At 42.6% G+C, this 13,071-nt stretch overlaps 1 protein-coding gene across 1 annotated transcript in view; it reads right to left on the bottom strand.

Annotated features, from left to right (window-relative positions):
• LOC144767713 (protein RoBo-1-like) overlaps positions 1 to 13,071 on the bottom strand; it is a 171,988-nt gene that overhangs the window by 79,813 nt on the left and 79,104 nt on the right. Inside the window, exon 2 of the mRNA XM_078651103.1 lies at positions 3,937 to 4,056. Coding sequence (XP_078507229.1) covers positions 3,937 to 4,056 — 120 coding nt within the window. The remainder of the gene's footprint in view (positions 1 to 3,936; positions 4,057 to 13,071) is intronic.

Genomic DNA, 13,071 nt, shown 5'->3' with positions numbered 1-13,071 from the left:
GCCATTGCTTCTTTCTTTGAAACTCTATATCTCACTCCCCTTTTGAACCTCCACCTTCCCTTTTATCTTTCAAAGTGTGCAACTCTATCTATGGAGGAAAGTACTGCTGCTGGATTAGGTTTATAACCAGTGGGGGAAACCAGAGGCCCATGAATAGCAAAGGTGGAGAGTCAGTATCAGAGAGGACTAAAAAACTTCTTTTTCTGTAGTGGTGATGACAATATTTTCACAAATAAATGTTTTGAAATTCATACTGATGTTATTATATAACCCAAAATTATACTAGGTGTGTACTTTTCATGTTTAGATAAACCACAGCTAATGTAGGCCACATTTTAAAATTAATAGTGTCTGGCTGCCATCTTAATCCATGTTGTGTATCTTTCTTTATTTCAGGATAACTTTAACCAGCAATCTCAAATGGTGTCACTTTTGTTTTCTGTCCCTTTTTGAAAAGTTGTATTTACATAATCCGTTTCGAACACGAGCAACTGCAGAGTCCTTCTTGGGCCAAGTGTATCTCATTATGTTGCAGTTAACTGTAAGTCCAAAGTACCTTTAGAGTGGGGTCATTGTGCAATAGCCTTCGAAAACAATAAGTTTGTGTTATCTTCATGTACCCTAAAGCAATTGACCCTTTGTGTGGGAATTATGGGTAGGTGTATCACAAGTTAGAATGGTGTGATTTAAAGTAATGCAAGGTAGACAGAGATTCAGGTGCATTTACAGCAGATGCCCTTTCACTTGCCTTTGCAGTAGAACTCTATTTCCTGGCATCCTATAGTAGGGTGGTCTCTTTATGGTAGAACTGATCTTGCTTATCTTACCTTTGAGACAAGTTTATAATAGTGTTTGTTCATGATCTTTGATTTACTTTGAATATGTAGACTAACACCTTCATGTATTGGTTATTGATTTTTTTTTAACTCATTTGATGATTTGAGTTTAAAACGTTGCTAATCCTTTGATAAACCTTCATGAATTTGAAACTTAATCACCTTCTGTTTTCCAATGCCAAATGTTCTTCAGGTTATTGAATTGCATTGATATTTGATGCCTGCCTCAGTCAGAACTAAAGATTCATCAAAGAGTGCTTTCCGAAACTGAGGGGCATATTATCAAGGGGGTTTATCTCCGCTTTTTTGGCTTTAAAAGCCAAGAAAGCGGAGATAAAATGATCTCACTATTACCTAGCTGTCGCTAACACCAGTTAGCGACAGCTAGTAGGAGATAGCGACCATCTTGGGCCCCACTTTGCATGTCAGTGATATTTATCACTAATGACATGCAAAGTGGGCGTGCCAAGATGTTAGCGACTGGAAACAGTCGCTAACATCGCTATCTCCTATTACCAACTTTTGGAGATATTCGCGCTAAGAGCGAATATCTCCAAAAACTAACACCTGCCCTGAGCAGTTCTTAGCCATGTTATCCAATGGGAGGTGGATAACATGGCTAAGAGCATTAGCTCGGTAATGCATGAATATCGCTGACTTTTCAGCGATATTCATGCATTGCGGCCATTTTTTATCGCATTTGCGATAAACCTTGATAATAGCAAGGTTTATCTGCGATAATGTCTGACGATGCTTAGCGTTAAAAAATGTGTTGCTAAGCATCGTTAGCGATAAATATCGCTTAACGTTGGTAATATGCCCCTGAATTCCTACCAGAATTTTCAAGGAGCAAGCGCTCTATCACTAGTCACACTGTGGGCATCCCGTTACCTCACAACAATCTATCTGCCTTATGCAGCCCTGCATATGTTGGAAGCACATTCTGTACAGGCTGCTTTTAGTTTATCTCCTGTCCTTTAATTGGTGCTTGTGCAGTTCTTATTTGACAGTCCTATTAAGATTTACCAAATAACTGCAAATTCATCAGATAATGAGTCTATGGATTGAACTCCCTCCTGGATTCTGCAGTGATGGTAGGTGCATTGCTTTACGTGGGCTTCCAGAAGTCAGCTATCTTAGATCTAAAAGTATGAATGGGTAATGCTACTATGGTGAATTTATAAGTACAAATTCTACACATTGAGGTCCCCTTTTAAACATTATAAACCTTTTTCATTTTTAGAGGCCCTTTCACATTTTGGATGGCCAGATTAGGCGTTTTCCTTACCATTGATTTGTTGACTGTTACATTTGTCTGTGTTGCAGCACTTCCGTATGATCCGCACAGAACCTGAATTGCTTGTGAACCCAACTTCTTTTCCACAGGTGGCCGGCTCCACACAACCCTTGAACACAGTTATGAAGGGTATGGGCCCTCCTTAAAAAGAACACATTTTCTAGTTAATTGAAAAGGGAACAGCAGCAACAAGCAGCCTAATATCTAACATCTACACAAACACAGGCACTCTATCTCCGAATGACGCTGTGGCAACCTGTGTCATTTTTAGACAGTTTTTAGAATTTCGTTCCTTTCTCTAGCCCCTCAGTAAATTACGAACTTTCTTCTCTCAGTTCAATATGTTTTGTTGAGACCAACAGCTACTATTCTGAGTTCTAACAGCAGCAAAATGTGAAAAAATTTCTTCCAGCTTAGCAAAACAGTTATATAAATGTTCCAGAGAATAAAATGATGTCATATTAAGTGGAAGAGGGCACAACTGATTGATATGCAATACAAACGAAGGGACATACAATTACATTTATATATTGCGCTAGTCGTGTGTGGGCGAGTAACACACAATTTTCTCTCCCATAAATCCCAACACATTTGTAAAAAACTTCAAGACCCTTAGCTGGTCTCCGTCTGTACTGTTTACCAACTTCTTACAGTTTTTGCAAATGGTCTTTATAACATAATTGCCAGAATATCTTCTCATCTACACTCTTTAAACCAAGTTTGAATGCATGTAGGTTTGATTGGACTGACTGTTTTAACCATGTTCCAGTACTTTACCAATATGGCACCAAATTTAAATCTTCCATATATTCTACACACAAAGGAGTACGAAATCTCATTACTGTTATCCTGAAATTATGTGAAATGTCAGAAATTGTGAAACCTTACACAAGCTCTCTTCTCTCTCGTGAACACTTAATGCAGGTGCATTCCTAACATTCAAATGTCACCAACAAGGGGAATAGTTAAAATTTCCCTTATGGCACATTGTTTGCTAGACTCTGTCTCCCACAAGACCTTTTATGCTCGAATATCTTCCCGCCAGAAAATGTACTAAATTTGACGTTGGCGTAACCTCTGACGTTTGGCAAAGTTTGCATGATGGAAAATTACATACATTACACAAGATTTCCATAAAGTTAGCATTGGTCTGACTTTTCACACGCTGTGCTGACCTGGGCCCTGAGCAAATAAGGAAAGTCTGCCATATTAGAATGAATGTGCTATCCTAGAGCAGCCGCCAGGGCAGCGCATTCAAGTGAAATACCAATCAGCTGTTTAAAAGCTGCTTCATGTTTCACAGTGCAGACGGCAACCCATCTGCACTTTTAAGGGAGATTAGGGATTCCCTTGGAATCAGGTGCAGTCAGTGACTGCATCCGCATGCAGGAGGTTGTCTAAGGAGGTCCCCGAAAGGGCTTCTGTTAGAAGGCACATAGAAAGTGAGCTACCTTTTTGTTGCACACTTCCAGTGCACTTCTTAAAGGCATGTTTGCGTCTGCACCCACATCGGTAATACAGCACGGGCGCAGAGGAAAAGTGATTCTCTCATTTGCATGGAGCCACGCCCCTATGCAAATGTGGAATGCCCTCTCATGATAGCACTGGTGCATGTGCACCAGTCGCTATATGTATTACAGAATGGGACGCACAAGCGTCAGAGGCTCCTTCTGTAGTACAGTTGTGCCCCGGGAGAGCTCAAAGTGGGTGCACATGCCTGATGCGCCCCCTGGGCACAATGTACAATAAGGGCCTAGGTCGGCAATGAAGACACAATTCATCCATAAATCCATAGACACGTACCTACTGTTTTATTCTCTAGGCCTGTGACACAGTGAGTGACTCCATTGGGGCAAACGTCAAACTTGCCAGAGCAACTGATGCTGTTCATGCTGAAGCACTGCTCACAAATGCGGGAACTCCCTAAAAAGAAAATAATGTTTATATTGTCAGATTTTGTCTATTGTTAGATTTTCCATTATGCAACTTTTTTGCTACTGGACCTATCAAGTTTGTCGGAAAATTATATTTATGGTACGTGTTGTCTCCGAGAATGTTTTCAAAGGTACACCCTGCTTCTACTGTACTACATATTGTAGAATATATATTGGTATTTGATTAATCAGCACCTAAACTTTTCTTTTTGTGTCTATTGTCCAATAAGGGGTCTATGTACATTAAGATATGCTGAACCACATGCTGGTGAATCATTTCTATAATTTATGTAAGATAAGAATTGGCGTGAGAAGTAAATTGCTAAAAAGAGACAAGTACTGGTATTGCTAATAAGTCTCGCTTATAACTGAAAATTCCTCTTCTGTCATTGATGTATTTAAGGCACTCACTAAGTCAAAGTCAAAGTAAGCTTTATTCAATTGCATTTTTCACAATCATAAAAGCACATAAAAAACAAAGCTTTCAATTTACAAAAATATAAAAATACAGTAAGCATTAGAAACATCTTAAAAATCTGTATAAAAAGCAGCATGATTAAAAACAAACAATGTTGAAGTGGAAGCGTGCTCAAACTATCCCGCTATTTATATCACTATACTCTTTCTTTGACAAAGCACTTTCTTCAGAAACATGTACGTCCTCAAGGCTATGTGCTCATTTTCTAATAACTGAAGCTTAATTAGTGCTGGGCGAGATTGCCTCACCCCCAGAACTTTTAAAAGAGGAACCAGCCACACCTTTCTTAACTCTGTGTAAAATGTACAAAATCAAACTAAATGGATACTAGATTGGACCGAGTGATTGATTATCACAAGGACATATTTGTAATTCTCGAGACCAATCAGTCATTTCTTAACCTGGTTAGTAGCAGCCTGTCATATCCTCTAGGTACAAATGCTAAATATGGCTGCATACTAAAAGTAGTTAAAACAATCGGATGCTGCTGAAAGCAGGGCTTCAAAGTCTTCCCAGACAATCTTGACATGTCCAGCATCTAGAGACCCTTCTTTCTTAGGTTCTGTCTAGAAATTGACTGGATGGTGCTTGGGTAAGGGAAATATTCTGGATGGCCTAAATCTCTCATAAATTCTTGCACAAACTTAACCCATAGGATCTCTAAGGCCCCGTCCAGGTGCTAACTGTCCCGTTGAATCTCCCTGTTTAGCTTGGTCTGTTCTTTTGACCAGATCCTATGCCAGAGGAGAATAGGTTCCTGTTTTATAAGGTCAGAGATATATGGGAGGCCCAGCTCAGCATGACAAGCATATGTGGAGATACTAGCTGGGACTGACAAGATATACCTGAAAAAGGTATTCGCCACTAATTGTATCAGATGTGTATCAGCAAAACCCCAGAACCCCGCTCCATTCATTTCTGTAGAGATGCATTTATCTTTGTAAATTTGTATAAGTTCTCCTGGCAGTTACCTACCCAATTTTTGAGAAGGTATCCAGAGCAGTTGTTGTTCTAATAAACACCAGCTTTTTAGCAGTAACAGTTTAGGTCCATGAATCGTTCTGATTAAATACGATGCCAAGGTATGAAAAACTATTGGCGGGACTATTTTGTGCCCTTCCACAAACATGTCCCTGGAGCTCTGGCTCCCACGTCCACAGCTCATTATAAAGGTCTTAGTTGTGTTAATACTAAGGCCAAGATTGTTCATATAATTAGAAAAAATGGGAAAAACCTTCTAGAGATCAATCTGCATGCGGGACATTAGTACAGCGTCATCCACATAAAGAAGAGCAAGTATGGGACGGCCACCTATTTGTGGAAAATCTTGACCATCCTTGAAGAGTGCCTGCCCTAACCCCCATAGTCTCAAGATCCTCCCAAAGTTTACCGTGCCTCACAGAATCGAAGGCCGCGGTGCGGTCCACAAAAGCTGAAAACAATCTGCCCTTCTTCACCCTAATATACTTTCTTAGGAAGATGGTAAAATTTAAGCTCTGCTCTATTGTCCCTAGCCCCTCACGGAAACCGTTTTGAAAATCAGATAGGATCTGGTTGACCTTGGCCCAGTTATGTAGGCGTTCCAAAATAATTTGCCCCACAACTTTGGCCAGGAAATCCGATAAAGAAATGGGCCTATAATGGGCCGTATCCTGATGGTTCCCTTTTTTAAAAATAGGAACTATGATGTATTCCACCCATGTAGACGGAAATGAGGTCTGGCAACTGGCATGTATTACTTTTGTTATAATTGGGCCCCAGAGATCAATATTTAACTTAAACAAGTCCACTGGGGCCCCATCTGGCCTAGGGGCTTTGCCGCCCAAACTAGCAGAGAGTGCTTTGTTTACACCCTCCAAGGTAAAATGGAGGTCCAGGTTATAGGAGGTTTCTTCTTGAATATTGCTATGATGGATACTAGGATTTCCCTGCCCAGTGTACAACTCAGAGAAACGGTCAGTCCAAAGATCCTCTGATGTAGCAATTTCTATAGAGGGACCCCCTCCCGGTGATAAAAAAGGGGCTTTAACTGCTTTCCAGAAAGCAGCACTGTTTTTTAATTGTGAGACTGTGTGGAGGGATTCCCACGCTTATTTCCTCAGGGCATTCTTTCTTTATATTTATTTATTTATTATTTATAGATTTCTAAAGCGCGTAGTCACCCCCAGGGGTATCCCAGCGCTGAACCTATTACCACCAGTGGAAGATAGTCGGGAGTGGGAAGGATGGCTCAGGGAAAGAGTAGGGTTTTGAGGGCCTTCCTAAACCTTAGAAGGTTATATGAGGGCCAGCTTATAATCCCTGTGGTCTGCCTAATGTTAATGATGTTTCTTGGTAAACTGTGTAACTCGCGCTTTAAGTTAGTGTAAGCTTGTGTACACTTTGTGTCAATCCAACCCTAAGGACCCGCTTTTTTCGATTTTGTACATATTATTCTATGCCTTATCATACCTGCAATGGCTTAGAAGGAGATACAATACTTTTTTTTTTAATTGAATTTTATTCTATTGAAACACAAAGACATACCATGGTACTTCAGTGCACGCTCACGGCCTCCTGGCCTACAAAACACTCAGAGCAAATCTATTACACTGCCCATATGCCAACAACCCAAATCGTGCAGGTGGCGGATTATGTCATAAAATTCAGTGACTATCTTTCTCGAACTTCGACTTGGCATTCCTGGGGCCATCCGGAGTATCATGTTCCTAGATTTTCACAGTCCAAGAGTTTGTCACTAATTTCAGTGTTCTTAAAAGATACTGCACACTCTCTTCCGCACCCCCCAAGTTCCCTCAATGTCCCACTCCCACCCCCCCACCTGTCCCTATATATATTACAGCTTCTCTGTATGTAACCATTACACTTCTCTTCTAGCCTGAACCCCCTACTCAACTTGTGGTATCAGTGGAGCAAAACACCACCTCCCGGGTGCCACTCCCTCCCCACTCTCCGACCCCCAAGTGCCGATAAGCTTATACGCGGTACATAGTCCCCAAAAATGTTTTGGTCGGCTCCTAGGTGGGAGCAATTCACTGTAATTCTCTGATTGCTTGCAGCAGTATAGCATATCATGTGACTATTGCTGAAGAGTCGGCACTGGACCTCTCATCCAACACAGGGCCACCCTACACTTGGCCATGAGAAGCCCCATATCCACTATCCGGCGTACAGCCTTGGGTAATTTCTTGGATTACCCCAGTAGCACCACTGCAGGATCTGGCGTGAGTTCCATCTCTACCACTCCCCCCAGCTCTCCGAAGATATTAACCCAGTAGGCATGTATTCCTGGACCTTGCCATGCTAAATGCATAAAATCTGCTGTCAGAGTCTGACATCTCTCGCATAACGCTTCTTCGTGAAGGCCATACCTACACAGCCTCTCTGGGGTGTAATAGGTCCTGTTAATGTCCTTAAAATGTATGAGCCTGTGCCTGCCATGTAGCGAGATCTTTCTATTGTTCATACAGCAGTAGGCCCACATTGCATCATCTATCTTTGTCTGTAAATCACTTTGCCAGGCTAGCCTCGCCACAGTATATTTATTTTCCCTGTGTGATATAGTTTTTTATATATGGCGGTAACCATCTTACGCAGTGATTTGGTTTTAAGCACATGGGACAATTCCCGCACTTCTGGGGGTTCTGCTAAGTCATCTTCCAACAGTTCACGCATCGCTCTACGCACCCTGTAATACTGAAATCTGCTCAGCAGAGTGGTAGCATCTGCAGCTTCCTCAACTTGTTCCCAGGTCGTAACCACCCCATCTTGAAAAAGATCCCCAGTCACTTCTATAGCTAATGTACGAAGAGATTGAATCACTCCTTTGTCCCGGCATGGCCCCAACCATAGTGTCTATTGAATTGGCATATCCGGGGAATATTGTACCCCTCTCGCCTGTAGGTGCAGAATGCTGTGCCAGGCGTGACGAGTAGAATTAATGGAGTCTAATATGCCAGTTCTGCGGTCAATAGGTTCAAATATCGTGGCCGGTAGCGGAATCCGATCAGTGAACATTCTTTCCATACGAAGGAACGGAATAGCCGCCTCTCCGTGAATCCAGGAGTGCACTTTTATCATTGACTGGTTAAGCCTATGGAAGAAGGTACGCGGCAAGACTATTGGGATGTTTGTGAATAAGAACAACATCCTGGGCAGAACAACCATCTTCGAGATTCGTCCCATCAGCGACAAAGGAAGGCAGGACCACAACTCCACATCGTTCTCAAGTTTATCTATGGCTGTGCCGTAGTTTTCTCTAAACTCTATTTCTGAATCCGTATGCAGTCTAATACCTAAATATCTAATAGAGTCAGGAGACCGTGGTAAGGGGTACTCCATGTCAAATTCCGCCGTGGCCGGGTGAGAGGGAACACAATCGACTTTGCCCAATTTACTTTCAGCCCAGACAGCGCTCCGAAGTGCACGACCTCCCCGATGAAAAGTTATTTTCAGGATCATGCACATACAGCAGCATATCATCCGCGTAGGTTGATACCACTATCCTATATGCCAGGAACCCAATTCTCTCGTTTCCATGGTATTCACGCAACGCACATGCCAACGGTTTGGCCACCAGGGCATATAGCAGTGGTGACAGAGGGCAGCCCTGCCTAATCCCCCTGGAGATGGAAACTGGGTCAGTGACCAAGTTGCCCAGGCGAATACGCGCCATGGGTCTGTAGTGTAAAATACCAATTAGCTGTAAGAAGACCGATTCCAGTCCCATTCTCGTCAGCACTTGCCTCATGAATGCCCACTCCACTGAGTCAAATGCCTTCTCCATATCCAGAAATACTGCTATCGTTTTAGCATCTTGCTTCACATGCTCCATGGTACTGAACACGGTACGGATATTATAAGTAAGGTTCCTAGTAGGTATGAATCCAGACTGTTCCGGTGCAACTAAGATATTACACAAGGGGGCGAGTCTGTTAGCTAATAATTTAGTGAATATCTTGGTATCTATGTTAAGCAGTGAGAGGGGGCGGTATGAGCCGCATTCCTCAGGAGGTTTCCCCGGCTTGGGAATGGCAACCAGAAGGGCTTCCCTCAACATCATAGGCATGGTGCCCGTGAAGCACATATCATCAAATAATACAGCTAGGTGTGGGAGCAGTAAGCCTATAAAGGCTTTATAGAAGGCGATGGTAAGACCATCCGTCCCCTGTGCACTCTTGGTTTGCATTCCCGCTAAGGCCTCCTTGATTTCGTCTTTCTCAATAGGAAGCTTCAGGATCTTTCTATGCGTATCTGAACGAAATGGTAATTTAATGTGTTCCAAATAATCCTTAATTTGCTTGTCTACTCCCTCTGAAGGGAAGTGTACAAATCTGAGTAAAATCATTTAAAGCACTCTTCAATTTCTGTTTCATCTGTTAATAAGGCACCTTCCTCTGATCTGATCTCCGGGATCTGCGCCTTACCTCGCTGCGCTTTCATAATTTGGGCCAATACCTAACATGGCCTTTTACCCTCCCCATATGAACAGGACCGTGGCTTACTAGCCCATATGTTTCACCTTGCTATCTGTAGCTTTGTGGTATTCTTCTAACAATTTTTTAATCTCTGTTCCCAGGTCGATGTTGCTACAGGTCTTTCAGCCTTTGTTCTAGGTCTGCTAACCTCTTCCCTATGGCCCTAAGCACTCCTGAATGTTTAGACATCGCAATGCCTCTTATGTATTTAAATGCTTCCCATATTGTCTGAAAGTTGTCTACTGAGCCAATGTTTTTGGCAAAAAACATTTCTATGGCTTCTGCTAGTTCCGCCTTAAATATCGGGTCCACTAGAGAGTAAGGGGGGAATCGCCACCTAAACGGCGGCAGAGTCTTCTTCGGAGTGGCCAATATCAGCAATAATGGGGAGTGATCAGAGAGCGTGCGTGGAAGTATTACACAATAACGGATCTGGTCAATTAATGAAGAGGAGTCCAGCCAATAATCTATACGGGTGTGTATATTGTGGTAAGCTGAGAAGTGTGTGAAGCCACCTTTGTCATTGTTGCATACTCGCCACACATCACAGAGATCCATTTGGATCATTATGCTATCCAACATTCTCACCGCTGCCATCGGTCTTCTAGTAGGGCCTGCCGATCGGTCTAGGTCTGGGTTACGTACCAAATTGAAGTCATCACCCCACAGAAACTGTGCATTCCGATAATTCTTGGTCACATTAGCTAACGCTATAAAAAACTCAGGACTGTCATAATTGGGGCCATACACATTTACTATGATTAAGTCTAAGCCTCGCCCTTGACAGTTAGATATTATGTACCGACCTGCTACATCTGCATGCTGCGGTGTAATTTTGAAACTTGATCTGGGGTTAATCCAAGTCAGCACCCCCCTGGCATGCGTTGTAAATCCTGCTGAATTAGAGTTTCCCACCAATCCCTTACTCCGCAGCATAGGGCTCAATTGTGGTAAATGTGTTTCCTGTAGCATGACAATATCCACGTTTTGTCTATTTAGGTAGCTGAGCACTTTTCCAGCTGCTCCATTGTATCGATCGGTATCCGCTGTTGTGCATGTCGGATTTCGAGCCCAGGCTGCTCCAGCGCTCCCGCTTCCCTTCCGATAGTTAGTTCATGGACAAGGAGAGTAAGGGTGCGCAAATAATGTTGGATAACATCAGGATATTGAAACAACACAGCGGAGCACCGGGCTCAAGCGGCCATCTCGGTCGCGAGCTAGCACCGCCCCAGGAAGATACAATACTATCAGGAGTAGCTGACTAACTCAGGCAGGCCTCAAGAGCCAGTCTACATTTGGTTACCAATTGTTTTGAGACCATTGCGGGTTCCAAAATGGACCAACGTAGAGTGTAACCATTCGTTTTATTGATTTTAACATTAGCTAGTGCATGGTTGAGCAGCTCATCCCTTCCCTATTTGCTAGTAGGGAGGAAAAACTAAATGCACAGGGGAAAATGATCACTCAACGAGTTATCAGCAACAATAACTGAATGCAGCCTGGGTACGTGGATATTTGACAGCAATATATAGTCTATTGTTGAGAATAGGCCTCTGCCATTGAAAATCTGGGTCATAGAGATGGGTCTAACACGTAGTTCGTTTGCAAAACCCATGTCCAGACTAAAGACCAATTCATTAAACAGCTCCCCTGTGCTGGAGTGGCAAAAATGAGTTTTACTTTTATCATCGTCATCACTAAAACCACATTTTTACCATCCTCATAAGGGCACAAAGCACAATTAAAATCACCAGCCATTAGTAGCATCCTATCTTTAGCATTATCATTGCACAATAATTTCAGTTCATTGCCCAGAATTTTAATCACATTGAAAAGTTTGTCTGGTGGGACAGTGTTGTACAGGTTTGCCACTAAAATACAGTGGGTTACACTCAGATGCAGAATAATGAGTTGATAATAAGTTTCCCCAAGGTAAGCCTCAATCATATTTATTGTTCATTTATTAGATATATAAGTGCAGAGCCCACCTTTAGCTCTACCATGTGTGCCCCCAACTGCGTGCGTGATAAAGGTTTTGTATCCGTTTATATGTACTCGTTCTTGTGACCACGTTTCCTGAAAGCACAAAATATTAAAATTTGATATAAAATCACTCCATAGTGGGTTACTAATCGCAGGCCTGATAAATTCCAGTAGATAAGACTACAGCCAGAATTGGCAAAAGTAGCTGGGGTTCTGACAGTTACTGCTTTGTGGGAGTTAGGGTCATCAACACCAGTGGAAACATGGGCCAGAGACTGAGGATGAAGCGTTTTGAGGATAGAAGCCTGGTTCTGGGAAGTAAAACCAAAATCTTTGTCTTTTTCCTCAGTAGAGGCTGCGGGTGGAATACAGTCTTCTTGCTCAAAGTTAACTTGATCTGTGTTTTACTGCCTTAAAGCATTATCTCCAGACTACCCATGTCGTCCACCAGCGGATTTTCGACAGTAGCTCTGGGGGGTCAGTCAGTCAATGTCTTCTAAAGTGGTCACGATGTCAAAGTGGTTACTGACTGGGACTGCGTAATTTAACTGGTTTGCTAGTGTGAATCTCTCCTCTTCCGCGATATGCCATAGATGTCTAGGTGGTTGGTAGAAAAACCCCAGGAGTTGAATACTAATCTCATTTGGCCTTTCAGGCCAGTTACCAGCCCTTTCTAGTATTGTCTGTACGAGACCAGGGGACCTGAATGTTAGTACAACGCAATCTCCAGGCAATGATTCAATAAAATTTCCAACACAGCCATCTTAAATTCTTAGAACTGCATGTTAGTTATACCCATTCTTGCACTCAGGAAATGTAGGGATTTATTCCTCAAAGTTGACCAGAGCTTTTTGTCACTGAGCAACAAGGTAGGAACATTAGCCAACACCACTGGTATACAGGGTTGCTTCTGGGGGTAAATGTAAACTGGGCAAGACCCTATGGTCAAAGGTCTGGCCCCTTACAATACTTGTTGTCTGGGCTCTCTCGGATTCAGTATGACATTTCTAAGCAGGTAAGGCCATGTTTGAAATGTGAGAGTTTTGAGTGTGCCGAGTGCCTGTAC

Source organism: Lissotriton helveticus, chromosome 7 (genome assembly GCF_964261635.1).
Source record: "Lissotriton helveticus chromosome 7, aLisHel1.1, whole genome shotgun sequence".
Classification (NCBI taxonomy): domain Eukaryota; kingdom Metazoa; phylum Chordata; class Amphibia; order Caudata; family Salamandridae; genus Lissotriton; species Lissotriton helveticus.
This window is presented reverse-complemented; position numbering and strand designations above follow the sequence as displayed.